The sequence below is a fragment of the Mus pahari genome, chromosome 2 (genome assembly GCF_900095145.1).
Source record: "Mus pahari chromosome 2, PAHARI_EIJ_v1.1, whole genome shotgun sequence".
In the NCBI taxonomy this organism is placed as follows: Eukaryota; Metazoa; Chordata; class Mammalia; order Rodentia; family Muridae; genus Mus; species Mus pahari.
In genome coordinates this window covers 131,810,789-131,827,351 of record NC_034591.1, presented here as the reverse complement: position 1 = coordinate 131,827,351, position 16,563 = coordinate 131,810,789, and the positions used below count along the sequence as shown (strand labels likewise).

The following is a 16,563-nucleotide window of genomic DNA, read 5'->3' as shown; positions in this document are numbered from 1 at the left end:
TTGTTGTTGTTGTTTTCTTTTAACTGTAGTGTTTCTATATTTCTGCATGGATATATGATACAAGGTTGTTTTTTTTTTCTTTTTCCTTCCTTTTTTTTAACATTAGGTAGGCATGAAGCCTCCATCTCTCAGCTGCATGCATAGTCACTCTTGAAGCAAATGCCTACCTAATTTGACAGTCTCGGTGTGTTTAAAATTTTTTGAGTTTGCAAATAAGCTTATTAAGCTTACTGATGGAGCCTTCCGGCAGTGAACAGTTATTTGAGGACCCTGATCCTGGAGGCAAATCCCAAGATGCAGAAGCCAGGAGGCAGACAGAATCAGAACAAAAGTTATCTAAAATGACCCACAATGCTCTGGAGAACATTAATGTGATTGGCCAAGGCTTGAAGCATCTCTTCCAGCACCAGCGCAGGAGGTCATCAGTGTCTCCACACGATGTGCAGCAGATTCAGACAGATCCAGAGCCTGAAGTGGATCTGGACAGTCAGAACGCATGTGCTGAGATTGATGGTGTCTCCACCCATCCCACAGCTCTGAATCGTGTACTCCAGCAGATCCGAGTGCCACCCAAGATGAAGAGAGGGACAAGCTTGCATAGTAGGCGGGGCAAATCAGAAGCCCCAAAGGGAAGTCCCCAAATCAACAGGAAATCTGGCCAAGAGGTGGCAGCTGTAATACAGTCAGGTCGACCCAGGTCTTCATCCACAACTGATGCTCCTACCAGCTCTTCTGTGATGGAAATAGCTTGTGCTGCTGGTGTGTGTGTACCTGGAGAGGAGGCAACTGCAGAACGGGTAAGTCTGTTAGATTTCTGTTAACTTGCTGTTTTGACAGGCGTGCACATGCACACATATGACAAATGACCAATCTGGTTTTTAAAGTAGTATTTTACTTAGATTTTCAAAACTTTTATAAAATGGGTCTTGTGCTACGCACTTATAATTCCAGTGCTTGGAAGGGGAAGGATCAAGAATTGGCTGTGTAGTAGGTTTGAGACCAAATATCTTTTAGGCCCGTGTGTACAGTGTGAGACTATGTCTCAAAAAGAAAGAAAGAGAGAGAGAGAGAGAGAGAGAGAGAGAGAGAGAGAGAGAGAGAGAGAGAGAGAGAGAGAGAGAGAGAGAGAGAGAGAGAGAGAGAGAGAGAGAGAGAATGAGAAGGGAAGGGGGAAAGAGAGAGAAAGAGAAAAGGAAAAGAAACAGAAAAGAAAAGAAAAGAATTCAGTTTTATTTGTACCAATTTGCAAAATATGTCTTTGACATGATGATAGAGATTGAATATGGTTAGAACAATCATGGGATGTTGTTCATTGGAGGTTCTGCATTTTTGTTTTTCATGTTTGTTTGTTTGTGTGGAGGGGCATATCACAGAGAGTGTGTATATGCCAGAAAAGAACTGGCAGGTATTTATGCTCTCCTTCTGTCCAGGAATTGAACTCAGGTCAAAGCTTGGCAATAAATACCCACTGAGTCATCTCATGGTGGACATATCTCTTGTAGTTCAAGCTAGCCTCAAACTTACTGTGTAGCAGAGGACAACTTTGAAGTTCTAATCCTCCTGCTTTTACTTCCCAAGTCCTAGGTTTTTGGTTTTTTGTTTTGTTTTTTGTTTGTTTGTTTGTTTGTTTTGGTAGAGGGGTTGGGTGGGGGGGTTGTTTGTTTGTTTTTCAGGACAGGGTTTTGTCTATGTAGCTCTGGCTGTCCTGGAACTCACTCTGTAGTCCAGGCTGACCTCAAACTCAGAAATCTACATGCCTCTGCCTCTGGAGTGTTGAGATTAAAGCATGCACCACTACCACTCAACCCAAGTGGTAGGATTTTAACCCTGTATTACCCTATCCAGTTGATCCAGTGCTGTGGATTAAACCCAGGCCCTTGTATATTCTTGGCAAGCACTTTAACAACTCAACTACTCAGCCTGGAGGTTCTGTTTTCCCTTTTTGTTTACTGGGATCAATTTTTCCCTATTGAAAAACCTTTTTAACATACTCAAACTATTTGTTACCAATGTATGAAATTAGTAGTCTTATCTCCACATATGTCTGTAATACAGATGGACAGAATTAATTGGTCAGTTCATATCAGTTAGAGGATCATCTTTAAATGAGTTCACAAAAGCAATTTTTCTCAAAAGTGCTCCGTACTTAAAATTTAAAAACTAAATGTTTTGAATTCTAAAGAAATGTGCTCAGTGTAGAAAACTTTGAAAATATAGAAAGGAAAAGAAGAATAAAAGTAGCTCTTGCCAACATTTTAGTAGTATTTGTTTTTTTAATATAGTACTTGGGTTTGAAAAACAATTGAGGAAAATTAAAAGCCTTTTTTTTCTCAGAATTATTAACTTTTAAAGTAAAACCAGAAACTCATTCAATAATGAGTTTTTTAAACTGTAACTCTGTGATTTTTCTATATCACAATTTCACTATAAATTTTTACTGATTGTATAATACTGTGACGTACCTTGCTGTAATAGTATAGTTTATTCATCATTTTATATATTAGAGAATATGAAAATACATTACAATATAGTTGTCTTAAAAATAATACTTGAAGTTAAGAGTTAGGAGTGGACCTTATGGTATGTAATGACATTCAAAATAATAGCTGCTATTCATTTATTTGCTTATAATATTGCAGGAAGTATGTTTAAACACATGTAATTTTCTCTTTGATGTTCAAACAGCCTTATACTTGGCTTTGATAGCTTGTTTTTTCATTGTTGTTGATGAGACAGCAGAAATATAGGAAGTTAAGTATTCTCATAGTTTCATAACTAACTTGTTTCACAACCAGAAAGTTTCAGAGCTTAAGTAATCTTTCTTATTTATTTATTTATTTGAGACAGATCTCACTGTGCAATCTTATTTATTTATTTATTTATTTATTTGAGACAGATCTCACTATGTAGCCCTGACTGGCCTGGAACTCACTGTAGAGCAGGCTATCCTTGAACTCACAGAGGTCCACCTGCCTCTGCTTCCTGAGATTAAAGGTGTCTGACACCACACCCAGCCTTAGATGAGTATGTTTTCTAGCTACTGTATTCTGTGTACAAGAATGTCATAGTTTTTCTTTCTGTAATTTATAAAATGTATATATAATGAGTATAAGTTATTTTATAATAAAATATTAGCAAATGGCATTTATTTATGAAAATTCAGGTGGTTTTATTTTAGACCCTTGGATTTTTTTTTAAAAAAATTGTCTGTTTTATAAAATTGGCTCAATTTTAATAATTTGCATTTATAGTTCTTCCACAGTATTTTTGATAATTCTCTGATCCTTACCTATGAACACACAGAAAATGCTTTTGGGCTCTATATATGGAGTTTACATGCACATATGCCCACACCCAATCTGGGTTCTAGAGTTGGGGGTTTGAACTCAGGTCCTCAAGGTTGCACAGGAAATATCCTCTACCCACCGAGCAATCCCTCCAGTCCCTCTACCAGAAATATCTTAGAACAGACATGGCTGTGGCCACAGATAAGCTTATAAAGATTCAAAGTGCTAACTCTCGAACTTCAAAAAAGTGTCAATACTACCAATAGATCAAATCCTTTTGAATATATATGTAGAGCCCCAAGATCTATGTTGGATCTCTTCATCACCCAATCTTTTCTTATAACAAAGACTTCATTTTAAGATTTAATCTTAGCTAAGAGGCCCAAAAGCAGCACAGATACTTCGTTGCTCCCTGGAAAGCTAGGACTATGTAAGTTAATTCTTTATATCTCACATAGAGTAAGCAGAGATTCAGGAGAAATAGAGAAAAGATAATGTACATAACTAAATTTTAAATTTTTAGCTTAGGAAAAAGATCTAAGCAACGTGAGTGGGAAGCTAAATTAATTTGATAATGTGATTGGAAATAGAGAAGTACTAAGATTTTTCTGAAAGGGACTTGCATGTTGAAAATAATTAGAGAGATTCTTCCTTGAGGAAGATAAATTTTCCTTTTCTTAGTATTTCCTGGCTGCCCATAGTCGTGTAGGGTTGAGATCCCTTCTATGTTAGTATGTCCATTGGTGGTGTTCACGTCTTGTTTGATAAAACTTCATGGGTCTGTAGCTTCTCTGACATTTCTAGGAGAGTTTGAGCAAACTTATAGCTTCTCTGCACTTTACAATCTTTCTACCTCCTATTCTGTTATGATCCCTAAGCCTTAGGTACAGGAATTCTATTACAGATGTAATTTGTATTGGTCACACTGTGATCTCTTGTTCTCTATGTTTTGATTGGTTGTAGTTTTCTGTAATAATTTGTCTCTTACAAAAATGTGTTTCTTTAATGAGGAGTGAGAACTAAATCTATCTGTAAATATAAGAACAAATATTTAGCATGTAGTTATAAATTGGAAGAGCCCACCTGATTGGTTATTTAATACCAAGTAGTTATCCCTGATATCATAGACAGCATAATAATATCATAGGTAGCATAATATGAGCAGGTTGTGTTTCTGTATTTAGGAACAAATGTGTATGTAATATATATAATTAGTATAAATAATTAACCATGAATTTGAGAGTAAAGGGGGGATATGGGGGGGATTAGAAGGAGGAAATGATATACTAGTATTATAATAAAAAACTGTTACAAGTAAATTTTGAAAATATAAGAGGGTTTTTTTTTACTAGTTTTATTCATAATGGAATAACACAGGAGAAAATCTAGCTAAGGTTTCAGAGAGCTTAGCTGTGAGGTGACAGTCATGAAACACAATTGTTCCTATGAGTAAAGCCACTCTAAATTTAAGTTAGAAAAAAATGGTATATACAAAGATTGCCAATGTAGGCCAAAAAGCCATTCTTCCAATATCTTGTTAGAATGTTGTCTGTACCCTGTGCTGTGTGCTACAGTGTAATTACATAGTAAGTGCAACAAGAATATGTTCTTTACACACTGCTACTTTTATAAAATAGAAATAAATCAAATTTTGCCATAAATTCTGAGAAAGAACAAACTTAGAGGGACATGAAAAGGTCAATGCAAATCTTGGATCTTCTAAAGAAAAAAATTTGAAGTCATTGTTCCTTGCTATTGAGGTTGAGAATTCACTATTTTGTTTTAGAATTCTCTATTCTATTTTCCCTTTTAGAGACAAAATTAAGTACTATCTTTATTAGGCTGTAGTTGGGTACTCTTTGGGATTCACTACTATAATATAGTAGTGTACTATATTATATACAATATTATAGTAGCTTGGCTGTAACTGAAATATAAACAGTAAGTGTTTTGAGGGAGATATATGTGATAAGTTATTTCTTTGCCAGTGTAATGAGCCAGTTCAAGCCACATTATATTAAATGCAAGTTTATTGAGAAGTTTCTTTCAGGTTGTCCAGTTTACTGGCCCTAAGGACTGATCCAGGAAAGTCACCAGGGGGAGAAGTGGGGAGAGGGAAGAGAAAGAGAGAAATGGCACTGCACAGAGAGAGGGAGAAGGAGATGTGTGGGGTGGGAGGGACCCAAAATGTCTGGATTATATAGGGAAGAGCTGCTGAGGAAAAGACAGCCCCAGCCCCTGGGCTAGAAAGTTCAGGTTTGGGGGCAGGGAGAACCTGGAGGCCAGGTCTGCTTTGATATGTAAAATATGCACCTCAGTCTCTTGTCCCAGGGTTCAAAGCCAAACAATATGTGTTAAAGAAATTGCCTAAGTAGTATCAGTTAACCAATAAACACATCTAGTAAACCAGTGTTTTGTGCAGGGAAAAAGTAGAAAGGGTAATTCCTGTTGCTGTCCACTAGGTGGGGTCCTAGGCCAATACAGGAGGAGAAGATGAGAACTAGGGAATGAGATTTAGGAATGGGGCATATGCTCTTTTAAATTGAATTGACTTGATCACTATACCTGTGGAACAAAGAATGTAGAAGATGTAGAATTTGACAATTGAAATGGGAAAAGGTAAGGAATTTTAAGCAATAAGATTTGCTTAGAAACCTTAAGGAAGTACTATTTATTTTCCCAATTAACATTGGAAAAATGCTGTGTAGTTTTTATAAACTCTTGCAAAGATCTCTATGTTCTGTATATTTAATTTTATTTGAGTTGATACCTACAAGGGAATGTTTTATACACAGTTAATAATACCGACTAAAAAAGTGGCCATAAATTTAAAATGAAAACATAATTTTGGTCTCTTACAACTTTGATCACCAAGTCAAGTAACTTTGGGATTGTTAGTCTTTAACCCTTAGAGCTGGAGTGTGTAGTTACATCCTTCGCAGACAAATTTAAAATAATGTAATGTGAATGTGGTGAGGTCAGGGAGTTGGCTCAGTGGGCAGAAGCACTTGGCTGTACAAGCCGGACAACTTGAGTTCAGATTCCAGAACCCACACAGAAAGCCAGCTGTGGTAGGGCGCATTTGTAATTGCAGTTGTTACTGTGGTGAGTCGGGAAATCACTGAGAAGCTTGCTGTTCACTGTGTAGATGGTGGTCCCAGAAGACTTTGTTTAAAGAACTAGAGAGATGACTCAGCAGTTAAGAGCACTTGCTTTTGCAGGGGACTCAGGTTTCCAGCACCCACTTGATGGGTCACAACCACCTGTCACTCCTGTTCCAGGAGATCTGACTCCATCTTCTGCCCTTTAAGAGCACAATGCAAGTGAGTCACACAGAAATACATGCAGTCAGAACAGTCATATGTAAAATCAAACTAAATCTATCCTTTTCTTAAAAAGTCAGTCTTTAATGTGGTTGTTTGATTGGAAGTAAAAGAAAAAGGTGTTACTGACTTAGATAAATGAAAAGGAAGACATGAGAGTGGATATCAATGAAACCTAAAGAATCTTTAGGATATACCTGAGAAACTTTCATTCCAGTAAATTGGAAAATATGAAAGAAATGAATGAATTGTGCAAAGTTTAGCATCATAGGTAGATTTGTTATATGTTTGTCTTTCAAATCTGGATTATGTTTCTTATGTTCAGAAACAGCAAGTTTTATGATGAAGATTAATATAAAGCAAATTGGTGTCCATTCTTTAAGTTTTGAACCATTTGTAGTAGTGTTTGCTTATAATCAATTCCAGCACTGGGGAGGCTAGGCAAGAGGATCCAAGTTGGAAGTTGGCTCAGCTTCTATAGCGAGACCTTGCATGAAAACAAACAAAAGTAGATTTAACCTATTATCCTTTATCTTAAAAAGTAGTCCTATGCTTTATGATAACGGGACCTCTATTTAACATGAGTGTGGTTTCTGTTCACAGGACCTTGGTCCTTTGTCATAACCTTGAGTTTTAAAAGCTAGAAGGAAAATTAGTTTCCCAAGGAGATCACCATTCTTATTATCTATCTAGAACACTGGCAAGGCCTCACTTAAAGAGACAGACCATGTTCAGACATTAAATATGAGACAGTCTCTAGAATAAATTGTTTTCCTTAGTGATCACACCATAACTTCTTAAGAAAAACAGACAGCTTTGGCAAGTTGGCACAAAAGTGAACTTAGCAAAGTGTGTATTTCAGAAATTGACAGATATTGTGTTAAAATTTTACTTGGTTGTTACATCATCATGACCTTTGATCCCATTGGTCAATTTAAGCAGATAAGATTTCACTTTTGAACCTTGACATTTAAAAAGTCATAATTACTGCACATTTTTATATTAATGTGTGCCTCTTGCTTTGTGTATAGGTAAAACTTGGAAAGTATCTCTACAGTCTCCTGTCCCTGCCCACACCCAGTCTCTCCTGGAGAGCGCTGGCACCCACCACATGGGTGGCTTCATGTGGGTTGTGAGGTTTGCAGCAGAGGCTTAAGTCTCTAGCTATAGAGTTACTTTTAATACTGTAATTAAATTTGAGTAGTGATGTTGTATATGCTTATATTTCTAAATAAATTAACAAAGGGTTATTTAGAATGTCTAAAATATATCTTATTTAATGCGATGACCAGCTAAATAAGCAGTGTTTGTGAAGGTATTCATGCATTGTGAGTATGGGTGGGTGTGGAGAATTCATTATGGAAATCTCATGCCACAATACAACATTTCAGAGTTATACTTAAAAGGGCAATGAAGGCAAAATCCTTACCTATGTAATCTTATTAATATGCCTTGACAATATTGACTTTTAACAGGCTATTCAATGATCAAGCTTTTCCTGATATAGTTGGTATATTCTTTTGTAAGGTTGTTTACCTGCCCATAGCCTCTCTTAAAATTATGTAAATAGGGCCTGGAGATGTGACTTAGGAGTTAGGAGCACTTACTGCTGATGCAGAGTAGTAACTTCTATAAAACATGGGATGATGCAGCAGGGAGGGAGTTCCTTTGCAGGCCCATGCTGAGGTATCCCCCTCTAAGGTACCAGCTGCACAACAGGTTTAATATAAAATGAAGTTTATTTTGGAGCATGGGAAGTGGTTGTACAGGCAGAAAAAGAGAGGGGACAGAGAAGGACAGGGAGAAGGAGGCGGGAGGAGGAATTGGCCTGCCATGAATACATGGAGAGAGAAGGGGGAAAGGACAAGAGAGGCGAGAGACGGAGGCCAGAGAAAGAGAAAGGGATCAGAGAGAGAGCAAGGGAGGCCAAACAGTCTTTTTATTACAAGCCATGGCTGTTGCTAGGTAACTGTTAGCGGTGCCTAGAAGAAATGTGTAACACAGGGGAATCTAGGATTGGTTCCTAGCATCTACATGGCAGCTCACAACCATCTAAAGCTCCAATTCCAGGGAATCCACCACTATCTTATTATCTCCACATGGAATTAGTCATACTCTTGATATACAGATGTATATGTAGGCTAAGCAGAATAAATAAATCTAAAAAAAAATTTTTTAATGAGTTAATTAGGAGTTAGGGAAAATTCAAACTTCTTCATGACCAGAGTGCTAGTAGACAGTGGATAAGTTCTTGCTGCTTTTTCCATAGCACAAATAGTTTAATATTGACTGGTTTTTATTATGCATCTAGAGTAGACAGTATGTTCTAAGTTCAGAAGCTATGGAAGATCTTAAAAAGAAGTATATTGGCAAAAAATTAAATGAACTACAAACTAATTTTCCTAAAACAACAAAGAAGTAAAATATTGAGCTTAAGTAACTGACATAAGGTTTGAGACATGATAGTTTATAAAAAGAAACTTAGATAAAATGGAAAACTGTTTCCAATTTGTTCTTCTATCTACAATCAAAAAGTCACAGTGAAATTGCCAGAAAGCCACTACTGCTTCCCCTCAAACAATGCGTATATGTAGAAAATAGACTATTGTTAGCTGATTTGTTTTTATTCTTTATATCTTGGTCTAAATACTCAACCAACTGCACTGCAATATATAATCAATGGGATGGGGGGGGGCGGAACACCACAACTTCCATGATTTTTTAAGCCTTCACCCTTTATACTTCAGTTTTTGTTATATGGTAGATATGTACAAGAAAACGTTATGTGTATAATTTGTAACTAAGCATAAAAGTTTTAGAGATATTTGAATTAGGAAGTGAATTTCAGTCTATAGAGATAAGACTTTTATCTCTCTCTTTTGAGAATTAAACATCATACATAGAATTCTACCTGTAAGATTAAGATTGTACTGGCTAATTTTATGTAAACTTACCACATGCTAGTCATTTTTAGAAGAGAGAACCTCAATTGAATAAATGCTTCTACCAGATTGGCCTGTGGGCAAGCTTGTGGTGAATTTAATTAATTACTGATTGATAATTATTGGAGGGTCCAGCCAATTTTGTACAGTGTCACTCCTAGGCTGATGGTCCTGGCATGTATAAAAAAGTGTGTTAAGCAAGCCATGAGCAGTATTTCTTCATAGTCTCTGTATTAGTCAGGTTTCTCAAGAGTCACAGAACTTATGGAATGTCTCTATATATTAAGAGAATTTGTTGTGATGACTTACAGTCTGTAGTCCAACTACCCCAACAATGTACCCCAACTGAGAGTGGGAAATAGATTCCAACAGATGTGTTGGCAAGTAAACACAAGCAGGTGTACCTTCTCCTATGTCCTTATGTAGGTCTCCAGCAGAAGGTATGGCCCAGATTAAAGGTGTATACTGCCACACCTGGATCTGGAACTTGTTTTGTCCTAGGCTGACCTTGAATTCACAGATCTCCTTACCTTAGTTTCCTGGGGTTAAAGGTATGTACTACCTTGCCTGGGCCTAAGCTTTTCGTAGTCACTGTGCCTCAAGTTCTCCATGCTAAGATCCAGGTCAGAAACTTGTGTCTTCCAGATTCAATATCTGGATCACAGGTGAGCCCTCCAATTCTGGATTGTAGTTCATTCCAGATATAATCAAGTTGACAACCAAGAATAGCCATTACAATCTACCCCTTGTAGGGCAACCTGACACAAATAATATCTCATGTCCACATGCAACAATAACAAGGTCATGAATACGCTTAACATAACTATTCCTTGTACAATCATAAATGCATTTGTAAATTTACAATGGGGCAGTGTCCTTTGGAAACATTCTTTTAGTATCTCAACATAAATACCGATTAATGGTAAAGAAATTAGAAGAAAGTACTTTTTGTGCTTATGTGCTTATACTGTACAAATGTGTCCTTAACAAAATAAAACAGAAGCATTTATATTACTTTAAAATCCTCATTTCTACAATTGGTCACGTGGCCTTAGATGGTATTTAGAACTACCTTCCTCTACTACCCATTCTGTATTTTCTCCACCCTCTGCATGTACCTCAGCAGATCTTGGTTCTTTTCCTGGAGGAGTGACCCATACCTTCATTCCTGATGGGTCTGTGTCCTTTGTCATCCTGCTTGGATTAGGCTGTTGTAGTTTCCCATGGACTTTAATCACAGGACATGGTAGTACTAAGAGACATCCTAAGGGATCTCCTGCACTCCAGACATCATCCTGCTTACCTCCGTTGTGGAGAGGCAGTCCAATTTCCCCATGGTAATCTGGATCTATCACCCCTCCTAACACTGATATTCCTTTCTTATCCTGTTGGTTTAAGGACATAGAAGCCCAAAATGCCCAGGGGGAAGTCTGAGCTTCTAGCTCAATAGAATGTTTGTTGTGGCTGCTGGTAAGAGCACTCCCCTTTCTGGAACCAAAACTTCTAGGCAAGCAGAACCTAGGGTTGAGGGGACAGGAAGCAAAGATTTTCCTAGAGGGTCACTAGGAGTGATAGTGAGTGGAACTATTCCCTTTTCCACACCTTGATTCCTGGACCCATGGATCCTGGCTATGGGAGAAACTGTACTTTATATTGAATGCTGATTCAAAGCATATACTGCCTTCTGAAGAACTCTGCCCCAGTCCCCCATTGCTGCTGCTACCTAATTAGTGCTGTAACTGTGGCTTCAAGCAGAGTGTTCTTGTTTTGGTTTTTCGAGACAGGGTTTCTCTATATAACCCTGGCTGTCCTGGAACTCACTCTGTAGACCTGGCCATAGCTGTGCCTTCAAAAGGCCATTCCATCTTTCTGTCAGACCAGCTGCTTCAGGATGGTAGGGAAGGAACATACATGGTAAGGCCAGTGGGTTCCATGATCATGGACCCACTGTTGCACTTTTCTGGCTGTGAAATGAGTTCCTTGGTCAGAAGCAATACTATGTGGAATACCAGGACAATGGATAAGGGATTTTGTAAGTCCACAGATGGTGGTTTTGGTAGAAGCATCACATGCAAGAAAAGCAAATCCATAACCAGAATAAGTATCTACTGAAGTAAGAACAAAACATTGTCCTTTCCACATAGGAAGTGGTCCAATGTAATTAACTTGCCACCAGGTTGCTGGCTGGTCACCTCGAGGAATGGTGCCATATCTGGGGCTCAGTGTTAGTTTCTCCTGTTGGCAGATCTGGAATTCAGCAGCAGCTGTAGCCAGGTCAGCCTTGGTGAGTGGAAGTTCGTGTTGTTGAACCCAATCATAACCCCCATTTCTGCCACCATGGCCACTTTGTTCATGTGCCCATTGAGCAATGACAGGGATGGCTGGGGAAAAAGGCTGACTGTCCACAGAATGGATCGTCTTATCCACTTGATTATTGAACTCCTCCTCAACTTAAGACATCTTTTGGTGAGCATTTGTATAGGACAAAAATATCTACACATCCTTTACCCTTTTGTAGAGATCTATCCACATACTTTTTTCCCCAGATGTCCTTCTCATCAATTTTTCAATCGTGATCTTTCCAAGTCCCTGACCATCCAGCCAATCCATTGNCTACAGCCCATGAGTCAGTGAACAGTCATACATCTGGCCAGTTCTCCCTCCAAACAAACTGTAATACCATGTATACTGCCTGAAGTTCTGCCCACTATGAAGATTTTCCTTCACCTGTATCTTTCAGGATTGTCCCAGAAAGGGGTTGTAACGCTTCAACTGTCCACTTCTGAGTAGTGCCTGCATAATGTGAAGAGCCATCGGTAAACCAGGTTCTAGTCTTCTCTTCTTCAATCAGCCAATCATAGGAAACACATCATGAGACTATAGGCTCACGCTTGGCAGCAGATGACATTGTAGCAGGAGTATAAACCATAGGGATTTGAGCAACTTCTTTATGAAACTTGCTTGTACCTTCAGGACCTACTCAGGCCCTATCATGTATATACCACTTACATTTGATAATAAACTACTGCTGTATCAACTCCTCTCTTAGGGTTTTACTGCTGTGAATAGACACCATGACCAAGGCAAGTCTTATAAAAGACATTTCATTGGGGCTGGCTTATAGGTTCAGAGGTTCAGTCCATTATCATCAAGGTGGGAGAATGACAGCATCTAGGCAGGCATGGTACAGGCAGAGTTAAGACTTCTACATCTTCATCTGAAGGCTGCTAGTAGAAGACTCACTTCCAGGCAGCTAGGATTAGGGTCTTAAAGCCCACACCCAAAGTGACACACCTACTCCAACAAGGCCACACCTCTTAATCTGTCACTCCCTGAGCCAAAGATATACAAACCAACAAAGCCACTGCTTTGTTGGATAAATGTATTACTCTAACAGAAAATCATTCCCACCTTCTCTACATGCATCTGAGGGTATGATTTCTAGAACTTCAGTTAAATGAAAACCTATTAGAACATGCATAACTCTTTAGAGCTCACGTGGTTTATTAATTTTTTAAAAACCCACATAATTTGTAAGACTACTATGCAAATAGATGTTGAAACAACCTTTTTATAGCATAGGATAGAACAACTTGCAGGTGTCATTTCTTTCCTTCCACTATGGGCTCCTACTATTGAAGTCAAATGGTCATGTTTGGTGGTAAGGACCTTTATCCGATGAGCCAGTTTATCAGCTTACAACTGTATGTTCTTCTAGACTGAAATATCCAAGTTTCCTAGTCCAAATAAGTTACTTTTCTCACTGCTGAAAAAAAAAAAAAACTTAACAAAAACAACTAAAGGGGAAAAGGATAGACTTGGGCTCACAGTTTTGCAGTGGTCAGTCCATGTTTGCTTTGCCTTGTACGCATAGGCAGAGTGTCATGACTGCAGGAGCATGTGGCAAAAGAGCTTTTTATATAGGAAACTGAAAGTATAAGTTGATAGGAGGAGTTCAGGGTTATAATATACTTCAAAGGCTTGTTCTCTATGGCCTGTCTCCTTCAGCTATATCCCATCTCCTAAAGTTTCCCACAGTCTTTTATAATATTCCATTAACTAGGCAGTAAACATTCCAAGCACAGGTCTGTAGGAAACATTTCATATTGAAATCATAGCCTGCTCCATGGAGCTGTTCTCTTTTTGTGGTGATACAAAGCACAAGAAATGGGTGTGTACATGGGTTTGTTATGTCAGTTTGACTGTCTGTAACAAAACATTTCTCCATAATACAATGCTCTTCCATCTTCCATTTTCCTTAGATTTCATAAACTCATTAGATTAATAGATTGTTTTAGAAGTATAAGGTGTCCTCTGAACTTGATTAAGTTTCTTGTCATGTAGAAGAGCACAAGTACTGTTTCCTATTGTCAGGAGGTTGGCTTTATGAGCCTGGGAATAAAGGTTTTTTCTGAGCCGATTAGAGCTAAGGAGAATGTAGGTCACAGTGTCACCTGCTTTGGATCTGCATGCTGCTGACAATATGTGAGTCTTTGTATTTTGCCCATGCTTTTTATGCCAGTGGATTTGCTGCACCACAGAAGAGATTTGTAGATTGGCAAACAAATTCATAACAACTTTGATTTGTTCTTATTGTTACAAGGATTTGTAGCTTGTATATCTCATTAAATAAAACCAATACAGTAGATTAGTTATCAAATTTAGATATAAGACTCACATCTAGTGTGTCCAAGTAAATTTTTTGAGTAATTTTTTTTTTTTACTGCTTTAGTGGAAGAAAATTAAATAAGAAAAAAATTAAGTTACTTTTGGAAACACCTTCAACCCCCCCCAAAAAAAAAAATCCTTATAAAAGTTAGTGCGATTCAGAGGAAAAGATCAAAAGTCATTATACTTGTGTAATTATGAGTGGTTTAAGCATTCTTTTTTCTGTAAACACTGTCTTTATCTCTTTCCTTTAAGATTTACACACTGGTTTTTTTTTTCTTCGTTTTAGTTTGTATCTTGTATCATTCAGTGTATATGGCGCCACAGTTCTATATTATTCTAATACCATTTGAAGAGTCAGATGAAGTTCTAAAAAGCTTTGACAGAAGAAAACTGAACTGTGACCCTAAGACCAGTGGTGCAGGTTGGCCACAGGGACAAGTAGAGGCTGAATGTTAAAGCTTGTTTGCATGTGCACCGCAGTGCTTCAGAGAGTTATTGAAACTAATTAGTTAAAAATTCTTTTTTGCGACCAGGCAGTGGCGGTATATGCCTTTAATCCCAGCACTTGGGAGGCAAAGGCAGGAGGATTTCTGAGTTCAAGGACAGCCAGGGCTACACAGAAAAACCCTGTCTTGAAAAGCCAAAAAACAAACAAACAAAAAATCTCTTTTGCTTGTCAAACTAGGAATATAAAGCAGTCTGTATGTGAATAGATTGTTTTTATTTTATTTTCTGTGAAAGAATTTCCACAGGCTTATTTATTGTTCTCTAGATTTCAGAATGCTCACATACAGGTATTTCTGCTGCACATCTGACTTCAGGGAAAATGTATTTTCATTAATATTTTATCACTACAAAATACTAAAAAAGAAAATTAAGTCTCTACAGAGTTTCAGAAATTAAAATCAGAATTTCCTTGACTCACTCCCCCCTTTGTTTAGATAAATTTGTTTAACTTTGTTCTGGAATTTATCTAAAGAGTTTTGCCTATGCTGCTGTTATCATTTCATTTTTTGTTTGTTTGTTTGTTTGTTTGAGACAAGAGTTTCTCTGTATAGTCCTGGCTGTCCTGGCACTCACTTTGTAGACCAGACTGGCCTTGAACTCAGAAATCCNCCTGCCTCTACCTCCCAAGTGCTGGGATTAAAGGTGTACACCCTATTGCCCATCCTGACTTTATTTTTAAAGCAATATATTCTTATTTTATAAATTTGTTTTCTTTTGTCTTTGGGAATATTTTCTTTTGCTTCCTGTAATGTGTATGTCTTCCCTTCTAACCCATGTTTTAGTCTTCCAATGTTTGAAACCTGCCTCAAATATCTAGTCAATCATGGTTTTCTCCTCACACTTGAGAGATCCATTAGATGGTGTATTTTTGGTGAGGATCTGTATGATAGTAGATTTTGTTATGGCATAATTAGACCAGTTTTTTGTTTGTTTTGTTTTCAGACCCTTGAGTTTTATCATCTACAGGTCCTTTCTTTACTTGGTTTTTTTTTTTCTTCATTTAACCCTTCCCCTTTGTGTTTGAGTGGCTGCTATGATGGGCCTGGATGCTTGTGTTCTAGAAGACCAGGAGAGACATTGAAATTCTCAGTTTGTGGTTCAATTCCATTCTCCTTACTTTAGCCCTCAGCAGGATTAGAGTCAGTCTAGAATCCTTCTGGTTGGTTGATTCAGTCTCATTACATAGCAGAGCCCTGACCATTAGACTTAGTGTGTACTAAAATATTGAGTTGGTATGTTTAACCATTTGAATGAGCCCTGCTTCTAAAGCAGCCTCGGGTGCTCCCAGTCCTCAACACAGGACAGTAGTTTGGGTACAGTTGGCTGGCTTGTTGTTGTTTTCCACTGTAGCATCTGCCATCCCACTAAGTATCTGTCTGACTCAAAAAAGCGGAAGCAGGGTTTATTGTTTCACTGTGTACATTGATTTCATCGTTGACTTCTCTTGTCTGTTGCTATCTCCTTTCCAGTCTGCTTTGCTTTACCAGTTTATACCTTTCACTAATCAATATTAGTAATAATTGAGATAATCTGAGCAGTCCTATGTTTAGTCCATTACTTTCCACTTAAGGAAAAAAGTCTTTTCTTTCTTTTTTTCTTTTTCCGCTTTCTTTTCTTTCTTTCTTTCTTCCTTTTTTTTTCTTTCTTCCTTTTTTTTTTTTTTTTTAAATTTTAAACAGGGTCTCTGTACATAAGTTCTAGCTGGCTGTCCTGAAACTCACTGTGTAAACCAGGCTGGCCTCAGACTCACAGAAATCTGTCTACCTCTGCCTCCCAGGTGCTTGGATTAACGGTGTGCACCCCTACCATAATTAGCTTTAAAGGACTCTGACA

At 37.9% G+C, this 16,563-nt stretch overlaps 1 protein-coding gene across 2 annotated transcripts in view; it reads left to right on the top strand.

The window, feature by feature from the left end:
- Window positions 1-16,563, top strand: part of Tmcc1 (transmembrane and coiled-coil domain family 1) — a 114,089-nt gene that overhangs the window by 1,877 nt on the left and 95,649 nt on the right. The window contains exon 2 of one of the 2 annotated variants that reach the window (XM_029535636.1): window positions 111-797. In XM_029535636.1, coding sequence (XP_029391496.1) covers window positions 234-797 — 564 coding nt within the window. In that variant the 5' untranslated portion in view covers window positions 111-233. Of the gene's footprint in view, window positions 1-106; window positions 798-16,563 lie in introns of both variants that reach the window. The other variant, XM_021190649.2, reaches the window with a different exon arrangement.